The following is a 22,849-nucleotide window of genomic DNA, read 5'->3' on the forward strand; positions in this document are numbered from 1 at the left end:
GTATGATTGATTGTGCACCAAGTCTAATACAGCACAAAGATTAAATATGAAGATGGACATTGTAATGAAGCAAATAATGTGTTTCCATACTGAAACTCAAGAGACAGTGGGTTAAAAGAGAATTGACAGGTACACTGTACTTAGGCTTTATATTTGGTTTCCACTTGGATAACTGAACTGTTTCAGGAAAAGAGCAGTAAAGCAATACTTGGTAATACTTTCACTGAAGCCAAAAATCCCAGTGCCTTTTCTTAATCCAGAATAGAGCATTTAGAAACATTCCAAAGCTGATATTTCTCCTTCATGTATGCAGTGATACTTTCTGATTTCTGCACTACTGCTTTCCTCAGAACCCTGGCTGGGATTTAATCCTACCACAGAAAGTACTGGCGAGTCAGATATTATTATAAGGATTGACATTTAGTGGAGTCTCATTTACATCAGGTCATTATGAACTGTGGGGAGCGACCTTCTGCCACAGTCACCAGAGACAAAGTACCTGCTACTTCCATCAGGCAGGGTATGAGGAAAGAGAACAAAAAGTGGTTCTCCTTTCTGTGCCCTTCTTGGTTAGCAGTTGTAGGCTCTATGTCGTCTTTGCATGAGGGAAGTGCTACAGACTGTAAGGACAGGGAAGAGGTAATAACCTGGTAGTGCTTTCTGCTATCTCCCTAAACAGGGTCACACTTGGATGCTGAATTATGAAGATGAGTTCTGTTCACTCAGTTCACTCAGGTATTGAAATGTGTGAGCTGTGTTACACCGAACAGAGCAGTCTGTGGCTTATACAAACAGCTTTAATTTATTGTTTTCTGAAAACAGAGGCCTGAAGCAGTCATGGAGGTTTCAGGAATGTTAATTGTTTGTGTACATGAATGAGTTTAGAAATGGTTGTTTTTGCAGTGTTCCCATAGCTCATCAAGGGTAACGGTCTCACTGCCAGAGAAGAGAAAAGAGAAAGATTATTTTTTTTCTTCACAGTCTACTAATATTTTCAGGGCTTGATATAATGTGCCTTTAACAAACCATGAACTTCTCTCCCACTGAGTCACTGCATCCTGCCTACATTCAGTGTAGGCAGAGAACCATTATACTAATCCACTCTTCCATCATATCTCTAACAAACACATGTATTTTCTTCGAATATTTATTTTGATGCAAGGAGTGCAAGTTTTTTATTTGGCAACACAAATAAGCAGGAGATTGTAGCATCTGAACTTTGTAACTTTAATTTTGGTAGTTCTGGTTTTCAACTATGATATGACTTGACAAATGTATGACAATCATATTTGGCTTTAAGGGAATAATCCTGCCACCTCATAGCAACGTTAGAGTAATTCATTCACCTCTTGTGTTAGAATAGGTTTAAAGGCAGATGCTGAAACTGGACTTTTGCTTTTTTTTTTTTTAACAGGTACGGTTATATGCAAGGCCTGATGCAATCCGAAGAGGATCAGGGGACTATGCTCTAAATATTACAAGGAGACTCATTGAGTTTTATGAAGATTATTTTAAAGTGCCCTATTCCCTGCCAAAATTGGGTAAGATTTCCCAAAGAATGTGAAAGTAATCCAGACATGAGGAATTAAGTCAGCTATTCTAAAGGAATGTAATGTATTGGATTTCAAGTTAAATGTTTGGGTTAATTTAGGAGGATAAGTAAGTAAGAAATTTTTCCTTGTAGAGGAAGGGAAGCCAAACTATGCTTTCTCCAATCTGGAACTGAAAGGAGCAGGAAGCAGTCAGTATTTACATTTGTTAGACATTGGGTAGAGAACCTGAGACCTTTCACTGATAAGTGGGCTGAGTTTTTCTTTGTTTTTTCAATGTTGTCAGTTTTTGGTCCTTACTCCTATGAGATAGCCACTGGGAGGTGTTTGTTCTGTAATACTTGTACCTTGGTGCCTCAGCCTTAAATGGGGAACAGAAGTAAAAATAGTTGTGGAAGCTGACAACCTGTAGCAGTGCAAGACTGTGGGCTTATTTCTTTATTTTTTGATTTTACGGCTCATGTGGCTTATTAATGATGATTAGTAGACAAGCTTATTGTCCTGTTGTTTATTGAAAAAATTGCTCTAAATTAGTTTTACTGTGACCTAAATGTAAACCCCATAAATTTATATTATTTTTTTAAAAAGAGTTTCTTCTCATCTTCCCTTTCACCACAATCAGTTGGTCTCCTACTCATTTAAATACTTTCCACAGTATTATTACACCCTCCCTCCTTTGGAGCATATTTGATAAAGATTCAGAAAAACCTGTTGCTCAGCACCAAGGAGAGAGCAAGTATTTGATCAGAAGTGTTGGACTTAGAGCTAATGGTGTAGGAGATAGATAATGTAATTGATGTTTCTAGATTAGTATATTGCATAATATTTTTATAAGTATGTTGTGGCATTCATTTCTTGGTATCTTTTAATAACAGGTTACAGGCAGTGTTCTTCTAGAGAAATATGCAGATGGGTTAAACAAGCATATGGCATATTTAAGTGTACACAAACTTTCTGTGTATACTTTCATTGTATGTCTTCAAGTGTGTTAATAATGTTTTGTAAAGAAAGTTGTAGGCTTACAGGGGCCAAAGGTTTAGAGGGGGGAAATATAATCAAGAACTTGTTGAAAAAATGAACATAGAATGGTTTTTGTTGAAAGGGATCTTAAAGATCTTCTAAACATGTAAACATCATTACTTCAGGTAGTTTATTGAGCATGCCAGCTGGCAGCAGTGCCAGTAACTATGTCTGCTTCAGAGTAGCTTTCAAAATTGTAACATATGGTCTTTAAACCCAACATGCTATATCCATTGTCATTGTGCTGTGGCATATATTTTAAAAATATCTAACTGTAAGTGAATATATTCCACTTTGGATCTTTTTGGAACAGAATGGGAAGAGCAGTCACAAGTAAAGTTGTATTATTTCATCAAATATTTGCAGTAAATTTTTTTATAAAAAATTATACGTGAACACTTTACTTATTCAGTAGTGGTACAAGAAAATAATTTTTTATAATGTGGTAAGGTTGAATTTATTTAATGTAAATATAGGAAGAAAAATTTCTAAACTCAATGATGTAAATACTTTTAAGAATTTTATTTGCATATTAATACAGGTATATTTGTTCCAGCTCATCCAAACACTAATTTCTATGTTTTAGCATGTGTTGGTGTCTTTAACCTGAAGGAATGCTGCATTTTTATTTTTGCTTTAAACTTGAAAAAAAATTCAAAGGTTAGAAGGTTAGGGACAATAGTCTGATGGGTGAATAGAAGGACTAAAAATGGTAATAATGTAATCTGTCTATGACAGGGATTTTGCAGTAGTATTGAAGAGTTTCCCAAATAAAAAAAACCAAAAAACAACAAACCTAGCATTTATAACAGCAATGGAAAAAAGTATGTGCATCAGGTAGATGTCTTGATACTGAAAATGCACCTGGGCTGTCCAAAAACTTAGGACTCATCTGCTTTACTGCTGTCAACACTGCAAAGGATTGAGTACTTTATTATGGTTTTAAGAAAAATGAGCATGTTTTCTTCAGCGGGGCATTTCAGAAGTCTTTAATTTCACTTCTAAATGTGAAAGTGGGAGTGAAAAATGAAGAATGTACTTTGGAAAGCTTTTTAATGTCAACAGTTTTATAGAAAATGTTCTGTTTCAAAAAGATTTTTTTAAAAAAATTGTTTCATGTATTTTGCAGTTCTAACAAGAGGAAACTTAACCAAATGTAATTATTTTTGTTGAAAGCACAGTTTATGTTTACAAAATAATTGTGTTGAAAACTCACCAATTGACTATGGAGGTGCTGTACTGGCTACTGAGTTGGGACATTTTAAGTGTCAGTGGTGTCTGTGGGGCTGTCTGTGTGTGTTAGAGTTGGAACTGCAGGTGATTCTCCCAAGACAAGGGACCTGCTACCCTTGGCAAAGCACTTGGTCATCTATGTGGTCATCCATTTGAGCTTTCTATATCGTAGGAGTATCTGAGGACATTTAGGCTGTATCAGAAAGATCTGTGTTCATTTGTTCACTTCTGAGTCAGAGGTCTATTTCCAAGGCATTTGAAACTAGTGCTCCTTACTTGAGTTTATAATACATCAGCCAGTGTTCTCTACAGGAACTAATTCTTCCTGTTGCTCTTGACTACCTGACTGGTGGTGACCAGGCTTTCTTGCTGGGCTTACATGCAATCAGATGGCTGTGGCCAAGACTTTTTACATCTTATATGGTCTGTACTGCTGTCTGAATGCACTGGAGAAGTAGATTTGTTTTCCAGTTGATGTGAATTCTGGTAATGAATGTGAATTGGGAATTTCTCTAACTGGAATTAACAATTTCCACAGTTAAAAGTTCTACTTAGCATGTAGCTTTCTTTTCCTACTCTCCAGTTCATACTCTGAACTGGAAGGTGCTTGTGTAAGGTTTCAAGCCAATTAATTTCATTTATGAAAAATAAATAATGTCTTTTAAACAAAACCTAGATTTTCCCAAGACTATCATACTATCATTGTAAACATTGGTTAAAGTGGTGGGTAGATAAACCATGGCATTTTATTTAATTTAAAAGGATATGCAGAAGGGTTTTAAATTATATTCTTATGGCTAGTGAATACAAAATATTTCTGTATTTATATAACATAGTTATTTTTAATCCTGTTTGGACTGCACAAATAAACTGCTTTGTATGCATAGAGCTTTTTCTTACGAAGGTCTTTGAGACTGGAAAGGTCTTGAATTTTTCCCCCTGAAACCTTGACCAGCTGCTGTTTTGATGTGCACAGAGCTTAAAAAATTAAAAAGAAGAAAAAAAAGCCAAACAGAAAAACCACCTTAAAAGAGAGGCTTCAAAGGTCAGAGTCACACTATGGGGAATGAAAAGATAATCAAGCCCTCTTCCCATGTGGACAGCTGTGATTCTTTAGTTGTAAACAGTTTGAGGTGGAGGGGCTGACTGGCTCTTCCAACCAAGACTCCACTTCATGTGGGTCACCTGAGGATGGAGTAGAATGACAGAATCCCCTCCCTCACCCTGCTGGTCACACTGCTTTTGATACAGCCCACATTGGCTCATGTCCAGCCTCTCCTCCACTAGCACCCTAAGTGAAATATATTTTCCAGCTTCTGAAAGTTCTTTTCTGTAGATATGCTGTATAGTAAACTTTGGACTTCCATCTGATACAGTTTATATGGTTATTGTTCGGTGGAAATTTTTCCTTTACAATTGTGGTTGGGGTACTAATTACCTGCTTCATGCAAAAATTTTATGCTTTTGTTTTCATTATGCTGCATAAAACACTTTGAAATTGTGAATGCAAGGTCTCAGAAGATGACTTTCCAAGGGATATAGTGAACATGCTGAACAATGGAATACAAGACTGGACCATTAACATTTGCTCACACAGTATTTTTGGAAGATTCAGTTTTTAAAGTATGTCACTGAAGAATTTAGACTCTTTCTTATGATGTAGAAAATAGCTCAGGCATTAGAATGAAGAAGTTGAGCAGGTGAATGTTACTGTTCTGATTTTAAAAGAAACTAATGTATCTCTGTTCCATCCCCTGATGGTTGACAGTGAACATTTTGGTGAGAGAGAACTGCTTCTGCCTCATGCAGTGTGAGTCATTGCAGGTCAGAGAAAAAGTATTGAGATGCTGTGGTTATGTTAGCCAGCTGACTTGCTGTGAGCGCTAGTGATTAACTGTTGCTTTTGATTTAAGTGCTTTACTATTAGCTTGACTCTTGGACATACTCCTAACCTATTCAGTGCAATATTGCCTTCTGCCCTGCTTGATCTTCCATCATCTCCATCAGCACTTCTTGCGCTACTGCTTTCTTCCTCTTCATTTGTCCTTCCTCCTGTGTCTGCTGCTCCTTGTAGGGTGAACCTCCATATTGTTGCCTGCATTCTCTGCTAAAGTTGTGCTTTAAAGTTATGCTAAAGTTTCATAATTCTACCCTCATGCTTTCTCTCTAGCAAGGTCAGGCTTCCTGCCACCTGTCTAGCTCTGAGCTGAAATTACTGTTCAACACCACGCATGATAGCTTGTTTTTTCTTATCTGTCTATAAAATTAAAGCATTAATTAGTACTTATGGAATGGGGAAGGGTAGGAGAGCAGGCACTAAAAACTTGAGTCATCTGCCTAAACATAATTAACTGGTACTGTTAAATGCCATGGGGTATTGTGAGAACTCTTAGCTAATGTCCTGCTGGCTTTCAGATGAGATTCTGCTGGGCCATGGCTGGCCCATACTTGACATGGATCACATGTCAAGTCACATGGATTTATTGCTTTTTAATACCTTTGAACATCTCACTTGGGGCTATCACCCATATTTAGGCAATGGAGTTGAAGCCTGCTATTTTTTTTCAACCACTTGAAGAAAGCATAATGCTTCTGCACATGGAGAACTGTTTGTTGATACAGATCACTACAGATCATTCCTACACAGGTAAACTGTGACACTTCTTCCCTTTGGGGTGTGGTTTTGGCTTTTTTTCCTTTTTGAAATTTCTAAGCTGTGAGTACTTGAAAACAGAAACTGGTCAGGACCCCAGGGATAAAAATTCCAGCTCCAGCCATTGGGAAAAGCAATGTATTTTCTAAGAACAATGTTTTGATTTAGAAAAGGAACTGTGAATTACTAAACTGAAACAAACCACATAGGAAATGAATCCATAGTATGATGTTAACAAAGAGGGGAAAAAATAGTCATCACATAGGACTTACTATACTACTCTATTTCAAATGATAAACCAATTATTTCCATTAGTGAGTTTAATACAAAGCTCACAATGGGCATTCTAGCATGTTTTGGAAGTTTGTTAAAGGGTACCTGATCTCTCTCTGTTGCATTAGCATGGCAAGTCTGATATTGTTTGCAGAAGATGGGAGAAGTTATGTATAGGAATAAAGTAGCCTTATATAGAATAAAGATTAATGGGCCCTGGTGGAAATAATCTTGTTCTGAATGGGATGTTTCCATTATGTTGTGATTTCCTTTCCCTCTTAACTGTGACACGAATAGAATCCATACCTCTCAGATAAGGAAAGTGTCCAGAGAGGAGTATTATTGCAGTAGCAATTCAGTCAGTCCATAGTAAAAAGAAGGTGACCAAGTTTTTCCACTGGCTACTAGGCTAAATCAGCTTTGTTTTTAAATGAGTAATTAAAAAAAAAAGGAAAAAACAAAAAAACAAAACCAACCAACCAAAAAAAAACAACACAAAAAAAAAAAAACACCCACCCAAGAGTGATGCTGTTATGAGAGGTACTAGGATGTGGGATTGTGGGAGATTCCTTGGAAATGTCAGGGATGTTTTTGAGCCAGGAGAATCCTTCATCTGAATGTAAATAGATTTTTCCCAAGCTGCTCTTCAGTATGTAATTTGAACAGTTAGTACCAGTGTAGAAGTGGTTGCACTGAATTTCAGCAGTGTCTATTCTTAGTTATCTACTTTGTGAGAAACACAGATGCCTTCAGAAAATGATGCATTTTATCGTGAGTTAGGAGAAATCTTGGCTGAGAAGGTACTGGTAAAGGTATCTCATTTGACTACACAGAGAGGAAACTAATCTGGACAAATTTCATCTCTGATTTTTTGATTGATAAAAGATGAAATTAATACTTCTGTAGGATTTATAAAATGGGGTAAGATATTTGACACCCAGAAACTCCATAGAAATTATGGGAATCTCTAGAAAACTTTGTGAACTTTTCCCTGGTATGAGATGGTTAAATGACTAAAAGCACATGAATCCAAAATATTTTTACATAGCTGTGACTGAAGTAGTTTTCATTATAGTTCCTTTTACTTGCTTGAGCAGAGCTCTCATACCTGATTGACCATGTCTAACTTTTGAACTAATTTTATTTTTAAGAGAGTCTACAGAAAAATTTTAATAGCCTGCTAGATTAGAGAGTCAAGAGGGTTCACCAGAGACTTTGACCAGCAGCTGAGATCTTTTATACCTTACTTTAAAGGAGCATGTCTAGGAAAAGCTTGGGTCTTTGGTCCACAATGAACTTCATATTTGTATAGGCATTATGAATGGAAGTTTTTATTATAGGACAGGTCTATATGTCATTAGGATATGTGAGAGTTACTTTCTGTGCATGGTGTGACACCATGAAAGTTACCATGCAAAGCTCAGAGCTACATGGCAAGAAAACAAATACAAAAGAGTTTGGATAAAGATAAATTATATCAGTGAGGATACTGTGGTAGATTTATATGGTGCTCAAAAAAAGGGATGTGTGAATCCTTGGGCAGTGTTCAGGAAAATTGGATTGAAGTAGAATCTGCTAAACAATGAAATTTTTTCTTTTGAGAATTGTACCTACAGTGTTTAGTTTGAATGATGTAGGTAATGCCGTTGATCTACATCAATTAGAGTACCAAGGAGAAAGTAATGGTCATTTCTCTCAGAGTTGGGGTAGAAATCTGATACCGTCTATGTCTAAAATAGGACAGAAATGTTACACAATCTACTCAAGTATGTTGTCCTATGGTAGAAAAGGAAATGGCTGTTGTTGACTTAATGAAATGTGTAGTCCCCCTATGCAGTCTTATACACTAGGCATTATTTAAACAGTACCTTCAAGAAAACTGAATATTTACAAACAAAGCTAATGGAATAATATATAATTGAGTAATCTGTTCATAATGACAGTATTTGAGTAAATATGAAAGTTTACTGCTGACTTGCTTATGTGTAATTTTGATTCATAGTTGTATGACAAACTTGAAATAATTTCAAGTTCAAATCATGAAGTTTTTGTTTAACCTTGCAGTTTAAAATGGAAGGAGGGTGAACAAGGATACGGCGACTCCTATTTTTTCTGTCTTAATATGTGGAGTAGAGGATGTCCTGAAGAGTGAAACTCAGCAAAATCGAAGTGTTGTGCTGGTGAGGAAAAAAAAAAAAAGGCAGATTATAGGACTGTCCACATCAAACACTGACACAGTTCACTTAGACTTTTTGTTTAATATGTGCAGTTAGACTACAGGTCAATTCTATTATTTTTAAAGAGTTTTTAGTGTGAATTGATTGAGACAGGTAGTTTTACATACTTCAGTAGCAGCAGCAGCAGTAACTTCCACTAGTATTTTCTTCTCATTCAGGATTGTGGTTTTTGGCCTCCCATATTTGATTTGAAAAGTGAAGACAGCTCTGTTTCTGGCCAGACTTAGAAACAAGTTCAAATGAGTCTAAGAGGAACTAAAAATCAATACAATGGAATCTGTTTTTCCATTCCTGTCTGAAAATGTGTTCTGTACCAGTTTTAGCCCTGCCTAGTGTTTTGCTTGCTGAACCCTATAGTTGCTGTGTTGGATCTCCAGCCCTGGGAGTGGTAATGTTATAAAAATGTTCAGAGTCTTATTTCAGAAGTCTGTTCAGAGTCATGTTTCAGAAGCACAAATTTATTTAGCCTGAAAGTTGTACTATAGCCTATTTCCTTGGTGAAGACAAGCAAGAAGGCCTCAAAAGACATTTCTCCTACTTTTCTCCTTCACTGGAGGCACTTAGAGCTGTTAGGGTTCGCAAGCTTCTTGCCTTCCTTCTCCTAGGGCAAGCCTGCTGTTTGAAGAGTTAGCAGACTGATTTAGGATGATTAACTAGTTTCAGAGCTAATCTATACATGTGCCACTTATTCAAAGTCTCTGAATGGCTGGGATGAAAACTTCCATGTAGAAAGACTAAAAGGAGATTTTAACAATACTTGCATTATGTTGTTTCTTTTGAATAGGTAGCAATTGTTTTCACAGCAATTTCAAAAATCCTGCCATCAATTTCATGCTGATTATTAGGACCGTTAGGAGTGCGTGAATTTTTTATTATTAGTATCATTGCTAAAAGTGAGTGAGATGAAGAACAATCGAGTTTTGGCTTTTTGTTTTCTTTTTCCCCCCCTAGCAGCACTGAAGAAGTGTTCCTGTTAGCTCTCCATGTTTTCAGTTTTAGAAGGATTGTGCTCCTTTGGGATAGTTTGTTATGCTCTCCAGATGGTATTGTGACTAAGTTTGTTTTCCATTAGGTGCTGATTTGGGGGCAGCAAATATATTACATAGAGAAACAGAAGTTTCTCTAGGCAAAACTGATGATAAAACACTTTGCCCACTGTCTCACTTAAACTGATTTGTATTGGGTTTTGTTATTTTCTTATGCTTGCTTTGAAATAAGAGTGTACGTATTTTAAAATGTTACCTATTCATACATAATGTAATGCCAAGGTCATGAAAACTCCCTAATTGTCCCTACTAAGAACATTCTTCTTCACTATGAACCTTGTGCCATAAAGAAAATAGATGAGGGAAGCACACACACACACACACACACACACTCAAAATAATCTAATTAATTTTATTCCTAGTAAATCTAAAAGGTATGCATTACTGGTGCAGTGAGAGTTAGAAAAAAGTTACCACTTACTGAACGTATCCTGAGTATTAGAAACAGCTAAAAATCTTTCTGTCGGTGTTTAAAAATGAACTTTCACATCTTACTACTGAACTGTAAAAAAACCCTATAGATACAGATGTAAAGAAGATACATTTTCATGTATCAGCACAGAGCACACAAAATTTCTTTCAAGAGATTATTACAGTGTCTTGAAAAGATTGTAACACATTAAAGTGGGGCTTAAGTAGGCCAGAGATTTCTATTCATACAAAAGATGTGAGAAAGTGTATAGCTACTGAGCTGAATAAACCTATTGCTGCTGGCTAGATTCTGCTGGCTTAGTTATAAACCTTCCACCTGTACTAGCTAGTTTCTTTAAGCTACTGAAATTCAAAGGGATGTATGTGCTCACCTTTTATTGCTTTTGCTAAGGATATTGTAACTGAAAAATATCCGAACACAATGAATTATGCTACGTATGCAGTTCCATGCCTGAAGCAACTTCATTTTTACAATATGGAAACCAATGATTTTCAGTATAATGATGAAAATATTAAGATGGCTGAACAACTTTAATTTAAACAAGTGAATTACCATTTTGCATTTCCTCCTTGCCCCACCTTACTTCCTGGGTGCTGGCAGGCTTCTTAAAATGGTATGTGGACATTGAAGGAATCAATTAAATTTTGGTGGAGATCTTTGGTAGGTACTGCTAAACTTGCTTTCTTTGTTATCTCTTGTATGTGAATTCTCCTTTTTTCCTAATTTATTTAATTGCCATCTGCTTGTGTATTTAAACCATAACATTTCCAGATTCAGGATCAGTTCTGTGAAGACTGTGATTTCTGTTGCTTTCTCTGATTCTTATCAGTAACACTTCTAACAAAGCTGTCCTTGTGAAGATGCATATTTATCATAGTGATAGCACACTTCAGGAAGTGTATTAAGCTAAAACAACTCCCACTGTTCAACTAAAAAATATGTTCCTTGTCATATGCTACTGCTAACTGAAATTAAACTTGGGCAACATTTTAGTCTAGAAAAATCCAGTTGTTGTTTCTTCTTGGAGTGTTTGGCACTGCTGCATGTTGTTCTGCTTTTGTAAGTACTGGGCAGTTCAATCCTGAAGTGGGTGGGAGCGGGAGGGAAGGGACAAATGCACAAAAGAACTTAGAAATGTACTCTGGAGACCCTTGTTGGAAGTTTCTGCAGCTATTGCTTCTCTCTGAGGGGCTTAGAGGAATCTTTAGAAACCGTTTCCAAATACTGCCTGAGTTTGTGCCTTTGTAATTGATCCTGAGCTCTGCAGCTAGAGGAAGTTTACCGGTGGAATGGATCATGCCAAAATAGGTCCTGATACGTATTTTATTCAGCAGGGACTTTGGTTTGTCACCACCACTATGACACTAGGTTTCCTTTTGAAGTCGTGCTGTAAAAGTACAGGTAATTTGACAGAACTTTAATTACATGTGGCTCTTTATAATGTGACTTCCAAACAGAGGTCAGTAGTTGAATTCCTCATAAGAAATTATGTGAGATGTTTCCATGCTTGTTACAGTCTCTAAGCACTTTGTAATCACTGTTCACATGTAATGTATTCCCAAATGGAGAAGTGCCGCAGTTCTGTTGTTCTATTTAGATGCTCACCTGAAAGTCAAAGGATGCTAAGAGGTGAGGGTAGGCAGATGTTTTGGTGGTCAGATGTGTATAAAATGTTCAGTTACAAGATAAAATTTGAGTATGCATTGAGACAGGCAGCTGGAACTTGCATCCTTTCGTGGTTAAGTATTGATTCATGTGAGGGACATAAAAGTGACTGCAGTATTTCCTGCTTTAAAGTTGGTCTGAGAGATGTTCTTCCTAGGGTGCTAATTCTTAGGTGTGGGAATACATAAAGCTTCACAAAACTGTCAGCCCTAACTTAGATACATAGATGCATTATATATCTTTTCACTGGTAATGTAAAAATTAATTCCTAGGCATCTTTTCTCCATATTCTTGAATTGTTTTAAGCTTTGCTTCCTCTCTTAAGGTAATCACAGAGAATTGAATTTTAAGAAGAAGCAGGCTGTTACTCAGTAACAAACAGATGCATTAGAAATGCAGCTTTATGCTTCATGCTGTATCTCCAGGATTTTCTGTAGAAACCATACAACAGTTTCCAAGTGATTTAAAGGGTCCCTGAGTTGTACAAGTTACGACTGATAACACAATGATTTTATGTAGCTCTTAATAAAACTTGCCAAAGAAAGAATGTTGACAAGTGATACTGAAGGATATTTGAAATTGCTCTAAGTCATTCAGAGTAATAGTGAACAGACAGCTTTCTGTAATGCTTATATTGTATTTGGGGACAGCTGGATAGAAGTCCAGCCCAGAAAAATTCAGTTTTATCTTTGTCAGTCTATTTCTTGGAAAAAAAAACTTGCTCTTTGCAATCAAAATACAATTGCTGTGATAACTTTGATGTGAAGTATAAAATGGTCAAATCTAAGTACACAGCTGAAGGATAATTTAATGTTTCAATAGTGAAGTGCAGAAAAATAACATTACAAGTGAGTAAAATGTAATTTTAAACATTAAAAACAAATCTTCCTACAAGTAGTTGTAACCTCTTGATATTTTACATATACTTGTCTGTAAATGTTCCTTTAATATTAATCTGTCTGTCCAACCATATATCCTGGCTGGACTTTATGATGGTAGGCCTATAAAGACTGTAAGAACACATATCTGTAGATAAAATTTCAGTCAGCAGATGCCAGACTTTATGAAGGCTCTCCCAAACTATAGTTCCCACTTTTCTGCTGTCATATGTAACAGATATAAGTCTGATCATGGAACCAAGAGGCATACAGATGGGATAAGGAATCTGGGAACAGTCTTACAAGCGTGTGATAACTTTGGAAATGTGGATAAATAAGAAAATCGATGTGCTGGTTTTTGCTGGTGTAGAGTTAATTTTATTTTGGTGGCTGGTGTGGGGCTGTGTTTTGTATTTGTGCTGAACACAGTGTTGAGAACACAGAGATGTTTGTGTTGTTGCTGAGCAGAGCTTGCACAGACCCAAGGCCTTTGCTGCTTTTCATGCTGCCATACTGGTGAGGGAACTGGGAGTGCCTGGGGGGTTTGGAGGAGACAGACCCAGACACATCACCCAAACTGGCCAAAGGGGTGTTCCAGACCATCTGACATCATGCTCAGTACATGAAGTGGGGGAAAGAAGGAAGAAGGGGGTGATGTTTGGAGTGATGGTGTTGGTCATTCCAAGTCCTGATGGGGCTCTCCTGGAGATGACTGAACACCTGCCTGCCCATGAGAAGTGATGAGTTCATTCCTGGTTGTGCTTTGCTTGTGCGCACAGCTTCTGCTTTCCCTATTAAAGTGTCTTTATCTCAACACATAAGTTTTCCAACTTTTATTTTTCTGATTTTCTCCCTGATACCACTGGTGGGGGAGTAAGCTACTCTGTGGTGCTTGGCTGCTGCTTGGGCTTGACATTGTGGCAGTTTTCAGGCTTTTATCTTGTGGGTTCAATGGAGAAGATGGGTCCTGCTCACTGGTTATGGACTAGTTGTCCTTCATTTCAGAAGTCTCCTGACCTTTTTCCAGTTGCCTTCTCCACTTAGAAATCATCACTGCAGTTCTTTTTCATCAGGCTCAAGAAGTGTTAGGCAAGCAGACTGTCCTACATGCAGTTTTATAAGACATTAAGTTCAGTGGTGTAAAGTAGTTTTCTTCCCTTTTATTTTTTTGGAGGTTTTTTTTTAACCAGCTCTTTCCAGAGAACTGGTTTTCAGGCTGGTCCCACAGTTCAGCTGCAGTGCTGAGAAACTACTGCTGGCTGAGCTATCCAGAACTTCTTAAGTCAGGTCTGCTGCCAGTATGCATGAAACTATAACCCTGGAAGACTATAGTCACAAGTGGTACAGCAGTGTAAAGATAAGTGTAATTCCAAAGTAGCTTGTAACATTCTAGTGTATGTTGTGTGTGTTATCAAAATCAGAGACCTCAGCATCAGAAAGCCCCTAATTGCTGTCAGCACAATAAAGGTGTCACCTAGAGAGAAAGAACTGTCTTATACTCTACCACTAGCAGCTTATTTCCGTTATTCAAGTGGTCTATAAGTAAAAGTTGACAGAGAAGCTGTAAAATTGTTTTCCTTCAATATTCATATTTAGGAGGAGTATTATAAATAGAAATATTTATAATATTCATATTAGAGAGGTAATAAGACTAGAGATAATATGAATATCTCTCTTCTGATCAAGACTTTTGACTTGACAAGCAAGCTGTTTTATATTTTGGAAGGTAATTCCATGCAGAACCAGTCTTTTGACAGCATATTCGTTGATCTGATAGACTGCTGAGATTCACTGAAACTCATTTTAAGACTCCCAGCTGGGAATTTGCCTTCACTGCACATCCAGGGTCAAGGCATTTTGACCTAGGGATTATGAACAAGTCCAGGTGGCACAGTGTTATTCCATCTTTGTGTGAAGATGGAAAATTCCTGATAATGTTGCTATTGGTTCATGGTATTAAAATGTGGAACCACTCGGGTGTCTTTAAAAGCTTTTTTGAATGTCTCTATCTATCTGTCATCACCTACAAGGGATAATGCCTTTCTTCAAGTTGCTAAAACCTCATTTGGGATGCAGATCTATATAGAACTGGATTTAGATAAATGCCCACATGTGGATGGGGTTTCTTCAGTAAGACATATTTCCTTTATCCTAATACTCTAGCACATTGTTCTTCCTTAAACTAAGCTTGCTAGTGAAAGATGTGTTGTAGAAAGGTAGTAAATTTTCATGTGTTGGTGTTGTTCCCTCAATACATGTTTATGACTTTTTTGTCAGTAGCTCTGTGTCTCATGCACTTATGGAGAAATTGCATGAGTGCATTCATCTCATATACAGTTCTATAGAGGCACATTCTTAAAAGCATAGACTGTGTTGCATTCATTTCAGCATGAATAGGTTGCATTTTTGGTATAATCCAGATTACAAAATTGCACCTGTAAGATTCTTTCTTTCTTGTTTTAGCAGATTTAGTGAAAAATGGAACAGCAGATGCACACATTGGATTTTATAACAAATATTAGACCCTTGGCTTACACTTTTCTTCATGCTGATCACAGAGTTTTACTTCAAAGTCTAACAATAATATTTTCTCATTTTTGCTGTCTTGTGGAGGATTGACTGTATAGACTGAGTGCTGAGTATCATTATTATAGTGCTAATTGCTTTAGTTATTCTTTTCTGGTCTTCCTGTGTGTGCCATTTTAGGATGGCAATGGCATCTGAGTCAAACTGTTTTCTCATATGTACGTTACACTTCTCTGTAGTGTACTGTGTTTTCCAGACTCAGTTAGCATGAAGTTGAAGCTGATCCTGTACTGATTATTTAAAACTACCATCTGAGATTTACTTCAGGTTTAAAAATTACATGTGCTCAAAATGTAATGAAATTGTAATGGGCTTTAGCAGCATAGCAATATTTGTATTCTTTAAAAATAATTTTTTATATAGCAGTTAAAATAGAGATGAAAAAAGGATTTTTTCCTTCTTTTATTTATCTCACCTGAAGTCACACATTATGATATTTGGGATTATGGATTTACCTGGACTTTATCTAGAAAGTTTGGTTTGTTAGGTGGACTGGACAGTTGAATATGTGCATACTAGCTTCTCTACATTACTGTGTTAACTTCTACATCCCTGCCAACATGATTGTGAAGGCAGTATAGTTGTAGTATTTAACAGCATATAAATAACCTTTTGTTTACCTTCTCTGCTCTTGACGTTATTTTTATGTCCACTGGAGCTGTTCTAACACTGAACCCATCTTTCCATCTTTAAACTCTATTACAGCAATCTTTGCTTGACATCTTCCTTTCATGTTTTTATACATTGTGATGAGCACTGAGATGGGGAATCCCAGGTGTTGTTAGACTAGAAATTCAGTATATGGTTGGAGAGCTGCCAGAAGCTTGGATGAGTTGCAGATTTAAGAATCAATCTGAACTGCCTGACTTTACATGTGGGCTTTCAACTGCTTGTCCTTGCTACTCAGTCTGCATACTTAATTTATGTTCTAAACGGGATGGCACCAAAATAAATATAAGAAGATGATTTCGGTTATAAAGATAATGTTCTGTATGCTTGATCTTAAAAGGTGATGCCTCATTTAGGCCTTGAGTTTATCATCAATCTGATTTAGAATGATTTTAGTCAAGACATTTTATTCAATTGGATCAGATTTTATTGTTTTCCTTTATGTTTCTTTTAGATGTTGATGTAATTAACAAATGTTAATTTCTTTTCCTTTCTTGTTTACTGTCCAAAGCAAAAATATAGTACTGTTTTAGAAGATGAGATTGGGGAGCTTTTATAGGCTGAATTTATGTAGACAAAAAGCTTTTTAAAACAGGAGATTTGGATATACAATTTAGGTATAGTGTATGATCAGTACACATAGGTTTGTTCTTAAGTTTCCCATTACTGCATATAAAGACTAAGTAAAACATATTGAGATCAGAGTACTTTATTTTTATACTCATCACTATTGATTAATGTACGATGCTACTAATAGCACATTTGTGTATTGTGGGCTGCCTCAGCTAGGCTGTAATCCCATCAGCTATCATCAATCAAACATGGCTAGGCATTACCAGAGTTTGTATGGAGGCTCTCTCATTGGGAACACAGTCTTTTAATTCAGTTGATGTTCTGCTTCTGACCAAGTCAAGTCTTCTTTTGAAATAGGATGAAATAAACCCAAAGAAATCCTTCACTGTGTCGATGCATTAAAATAGTTGCCCATTTGGTGTAGTGTAAATATGGATAGTTACATTTGGTGAAATTTCTCCAGTGTAAATTGTGTTTGTGTGTCAGTGATTCTACCCCAACTAAAACCCCATTAAGCCAAAACCACTTTGGAATAATGAGTGAGGTAATTAAGTCAACATTGAAGTGCTGTAAAATCTGTCATCACTCATTATCCAACCTAAATTCTGTAGTTCAGATAAGATCTAATTTGTAGTCTTACTTTTTCTTCAATGAAATATTACTGTCAGATGCCCAGAATTTCTGTATGTTGTCTTGAATATATATAGCATAGAGTATGAAATGAAAGTCTTATGTTGTACTATAAATGTCAGAATAAATTACATGCTATATATATTTTCATTTGGTGATGGATAAGGCTGGAAGAATATCTTTCTGACCAGAAATATTTGACATTATGAAGTGCAATGGCTACGAGGTTGCAGGTTTTATAAGGGCTTGAAAATTAGATTTATAAAAAGATTTAACAGTGTTGCTAAAGGGATTTTCTGGAATAGGCAACATTAGAGAGTAGCGTGATATCCAAACATGCTAAAGATGTTCCCATTGAACAATAATTAGAAAAAAGATTATTATATTTTGTGGTTAAAAATAATGCTAATGATTTTTGTTTTTCAAATAGCAGTAGACATTTTTGGTAAAAAGGTGTTTTTAAAATGTATCCAGTGTTTTAGGCCTGTTAACTGGACATAGAAAATAGCTATTTTTTGGTAAGGACATAATAGAAGAAGAAGAGTTTTGCAGCCCTATAGATTCAAATGAATAATTTGTCAATGGAGATTTCAATCCAGGACCTATTTTAACAAGTTGTTTTTGAATTTAAGTACATGATTATTTTTTGCTGACTCAAACCTAACATTTTTAAGGACCTCATTGCCTTGAACTTTTCAGTAATGGGGGGGATGCTAACAGTAGTATCTGTAGTGGTAGTAAATGTATGGAATGTTTGGTAGTTAACAGATGTCAATATTAATGTGCTTACAGAAGAAATTTTGAAGATTCATATAATAAAATAAAAATGAAGAAAAAGTTGAACTAGATGCAATACATATTTTTACTTGCAAGAGACTTTACTTTTGAACCAACATGTAAACTGACCTTTTCAGCATTGACTGTGCTGAGGTTTATAATTCATAAGAATGGGGAAAACCTCAGGTGGTAAGTAATTTTTTTTTTAAATTGGCTACAATAAGCTTTCATTGCAAAAATATGACCAGAACTTAGAACAAATTGTCAGACACCTTTTTCCTGGTACTGGTTGCAGAAGAAACCATTTTTCAAATTCCTTCACTAGGAAATATGAATTTTGTGGAATATTTCAGTTAATGGAAGGTGCTTCAGACAACGTTTGCTTTCATTTGGGTTTGATGGAATTTTTTCTACAGATTTTCAGTCCTACATTTTCAGTTGTGAGTAATCCTTTCCTCTTGAATTTGTAGCTGATTTCCTGCATTGTCTGCATGACAAGTAAACTGCAAATTATATTAAAGTGTGTGTACAGTTCATAAAAAGGTGTTCTTCTAATTTATATATGATACTGCTAGATTTTCAGGAGTACTAACGTTCGTGCTGGCACATGGTACAACTGCTTGGGGTCACCTTCTTACCCATCATCTGCTTGAAGAATCTCTGTCTCGTTTGGACAGCACTTCAGTGTAGTATGGCTCTGTACAACACTCTGCAACAGGATTTTCCCATCCTGGAAATAACAATATCAGTAGCAAGAGTAACAGAGCAGTAAGCCTTTTCATTGTTATTTGCGTTTCCTTGAAATTACTGCCTTAGGGACCAAATCTGAGGTTACTCAAATGTAAATTCAAATTAAAGAAAAAATCAGTTTGCTTTCCAGAAGAATTCTTCACTTGTGCTTTTGAATCCATGTCTCTTATGTCCGCGAAACTGGAAAGTCTTCCTTGTTGGGTCCTCTCAGACTTTATTTTGGGGTGTAATTATAACATACATTGACAACTGCCAGAAAAGTCTGGATTATGAAGCAGCTCTGCCTGATCTGGCTTGTTCGCACTTTCTCCACACAAGGGCCATTAAAATGGTTGTGAAATATTGCTGTCAGTCAGCTTGTTGGAATGACTCAGGTAAAAATAAGCTGCTAGGAAGATTTTATCTGGACACTGGGATCTTTTAAAAAGATAAACATTCAGTTTTTAAAAGGTACGTGAAAGGAGAAGACACTTTACATCTAATAGTTAATACCTACCCCTCCCAGTATCTTGTATATTAATATGAGGGAATATCTCATGAAGGAGTGCCCAGAATCACTTTTTCAAAATGCAAAAGCAGTGGACAGAAGTCAGCATTTCTCTAAACCAGTCTTATAATCATTGTGTGGTTCTTTTTCAGACCTTATTCTAAGAGTCAGATTTTTCCTGTGATTGGTTTGTTTTCTTTTGCTTTCTGCCAACAAGCTGATATTTTATTAACTTTCAAATGTTTTTCTTTAGTTTTCATAAGTTATTTGAGTAGCTAAAAATTTATTTTTGCCTTTGCAAATGAGGCTGAATAGAGTCACTGGTTTTCAGTGTCGCTGGGATCATGTTAAAGTAGCTGGAGAGGTTTTGGGGCAGATTGTTATTGTGTAAATCAGGTAAGGATTGCTCTACTTCTGTTTCTGTTTCCTCTCTTTCTCTGAGATCTTTTGTCAAGCTGATGTTGACAAGATAGCAGTGAAAAAGATTGTTGAGAAGAAAAGGGCTGTAGTCCCTTGAAGAACTAGTATAGGGGACCCTGTACACTGACATCTTAAGATATTGTAAGCCAAATAAATGATGTAAAAAGAGACAGAATCATTTGCATTGATTTTTTACTGGCTGACAAAGCAAATTGTCTTTTCTATCATGTTGTGGACAATTTACATTATTTGTTAAACGATTTCTAAAATAGAATAAAAGCATCTGGAGGAAATAATCACAGAGAAAAGCCCAAGGGATAATCTTCAGATACAGCAAAATAATTGGAGCTTTAGCTATACAGGTTATTTGAAGCATAATTCCATGCCCAGAGGAGCCAAAGGGAGAAACCTGGAATGGCTTCCACAGATATCAATTCAAAGCTTTGAGCTGAAAGAAACAGCAAGCCAATTTCTTGCCCCTCATCCCTATGTAAAGAGCTATATTGTGCTTTTATCAAGTGATATTATAAACTCACAATTTCTTCACAAGCTCTAATCCATGTCTTAATTCTAGGCTTTGGACCAAAGAATGTTCCCTGACCTTTGTTGCTTTCTTTTATGGCTAGAAACAATCTTCATTGCAAGAAAACATGGCGTAAATCCCTAGAAAGAAGCTGTCTCTTTATGCAGATTGTTTCCTCCTCTGTCAAAAACATGGGATAAGATTCTCAAGACAGCAGAGTCTCTGTGCAACAGCAGAATGAATATATGTCTTTTTCTGAAAGTAGATCCCCACTCTGATGGGATGGTCTGGTGGATGGGCTTCCTAAACCAGTGATGTTGTTCATTTGAAGGAGGTTTATTTCACCTTTGTGTTTTAGACAGGCTTGCAGCATTGCAAAAATGTGTTGCCTGATGGGCTACTGAGAGAGTGACTAGTATTTTGCTTCAAATGTTATTAAAGACAGAATTTGAAATGTGAGGAGACCATATGGCACATGTCAGAAAGCTTTTTCAAATTTCACTGAATCCCTGTTCACTAAAAATCTACTCCAGATATAAGCTTGTAGATTGGTAGCTGTGAATTTGTATTCCCTTCTGGACTGGAGAAGAAGTTTGCAGATTTCTGCATGGCCTAAAGTAAATACAAATAAATCTTTTGCTGATCGTGTGCCCCAGTCAAGTTGCTGTGTTGCTAATGGACAAGACTCTACTCACTGCTTCAAGGCAAGGGGCTGAACTTTACACCTGGGTTACTGCAGGAGACTGTCAGCAAAGCTTCCTTCCCTTGGTTTCATTTAGATAGATAGGCATCACTTCATTTTCTTTCGTGGCATCACTACTTTTTCTTCCATGGCATCATCTGCATGTTCTGGCTACAGGCTGATCTGAGGAAATGAGGACAAAAATGACACTACAGCAGCATGATTATTTGGTAGCCTTTTTTGTTTCTTGAACTGTGGAAGACAAAGCCAATTACATGTGTACATCACTGCTGTTATTGCTCAGTTATCCCACTTATTAGTGAATCAGCATTTCTAGAAGGAGATTCTTGGTCAAATGCTGTGTTATCTGAGGAAGTGCTGAGTGAGTGAGTTCTTCCTCCTAGCTAACACTTCACTCTGAACACCAAAGAGTATGTTTCCTTCAGTGTAGTGTTCTTTTGGAAGACAGCAAAGACAAGAATTGAAAAAAAGACAAAAGTAGAGTTTACTTTGGCTATTGATATTTCACTTCTGAGGTGCTTGCATAAGCATCCCAAGCTCTCTCTCAGGGATGAGGGGACTTACTTTTTCTCCATCTTCATTGTGGGATATGTCAAGTGATAGAAACATGTTTTAGTCATGTTTCTCTCTGCTTTTCATGTGTTCTTCCATAGCGTACATGTGGTATATGTATGCTGGTTGTTTTGTGGATCAAACTCTTCAGAATCAAAGCTGTTACTTTTTGTACTGTACATTAAAAGAAACATACAGAACTGTTCTTTTGGTGGCAGGTTTCTGAAAGGGCTAAAAATGTCTTCAGTTAACTCTTGCTTGGCACACAAGTAGTAATGGCATCCTGCAAATAAGTGACCAAGAAAGAAACACAGGCAAACAAAAATAGTTACATATCTCTGAGTGCCACTAATTGCGTTTTTCTTTCCCCAGTCTGAGATTTCTTCTAAAATGCTGTTGGACAACAGCCCCAGAAAGATAACTTGCACACTTACTATAAATATTTTCACAGTAGTAAAAATGTCTTGTGGTGGGACGCAGGAGAAAATGTGGGGTTTGTTAGAGCCAAGTTAAGAGAATGCATCATGTAGTTGGGGACACAGTCTGGAAAGGGACTTCCTGAGTTGTTGCACCCAGTCCTACTTCTGTGTTTGACAACCAGCTATATCAGCAACTCATCAAACTCTAGTTTAAATATGTCTAGAGTCTTTTGATTCCAATATTCCTACCAGAAAATGTTCTGGATTCAGAATTTCTTGAAAGAAGTGAAGTCTGTGAAGTCTGTGAAGTCTGAATGTTGTGGCCAAATGCTTCATTTTACACTACTTTTTTGAAGTAAATGAAAACATTGATTTTAAAGCCTTCCATACAGAGCATTAAATATACAGTTTCTTGTTTCTTCCACAGGAAATGTATCCTGACTTGGTAAAGGAAGGAGTGAGCTGTCGTTTAACAAATAGCTGTGTCCTTCTTGATGGATTTCATTGGTCTATAAAGAATATGCAGTAAGGAAAGTGTGCAAGTAAGAAAGACTGAATCTAGATTTTATGTGTAGTTCATTGCTTTGAAAGAAAACATTTATACCTTTTGTCAGGCCTGGAGCAGAAAGGAGAAGCAAGTCAGAGAAAAAGGGCTCATTGTAATCAAGGGAAAGTCTGAAAATTTAGGCATGGCATGGTACCTTGTTTCCTCTTAGGACCTCTAGCTACCTCACAAAACATGAAGAATGGAAAGTCTGGATGCTTTGGGTTT

At 36.6% G+C, this 22,849-nt stretch overlaps 1 protein-coding gene across 2 annotated transcripts in view; it reads left to right on the plus strand.

Annotated features, from left to right (window-relative positions):
- TRHDE (thyrotropin releasing hormone degrading enzyme) overlaps nucleotides 1-22,849 on the plus strand; it is a 213,143-nt gene that overhangs the window by 36,761 nt on the left and 153,533 nt on the right. For both annotated transcript variants that reach the window (XM_021528979.3, XM_021528977.3), the window contains exon 3: nucleotides 1,415-1,541. In XM_021528979.3, coding sequence (XP_021384654.2) covers nucleotides 1,415-1,541 — 127 coding nt within the window. The remainder of the gene's footprint in view (nucleotides 1-1,414; nucleotides 1,542-22,849) is intronic.

This window comes from Lonchura striata, chromosome 5, assembly GCF_046129695.1.
Source record: "Lonchura striata isolate bLonStr1 chromosome 5, bLonStr1.mat, whole genome shotgun sequence".
Classification (NCBI taxonomy): domain Eukaryota; kingdom Metazoa; phylum Chordata; class Aves; order Passeriformes; family Estrildidae; genus Lonchura; species Lonchura striata.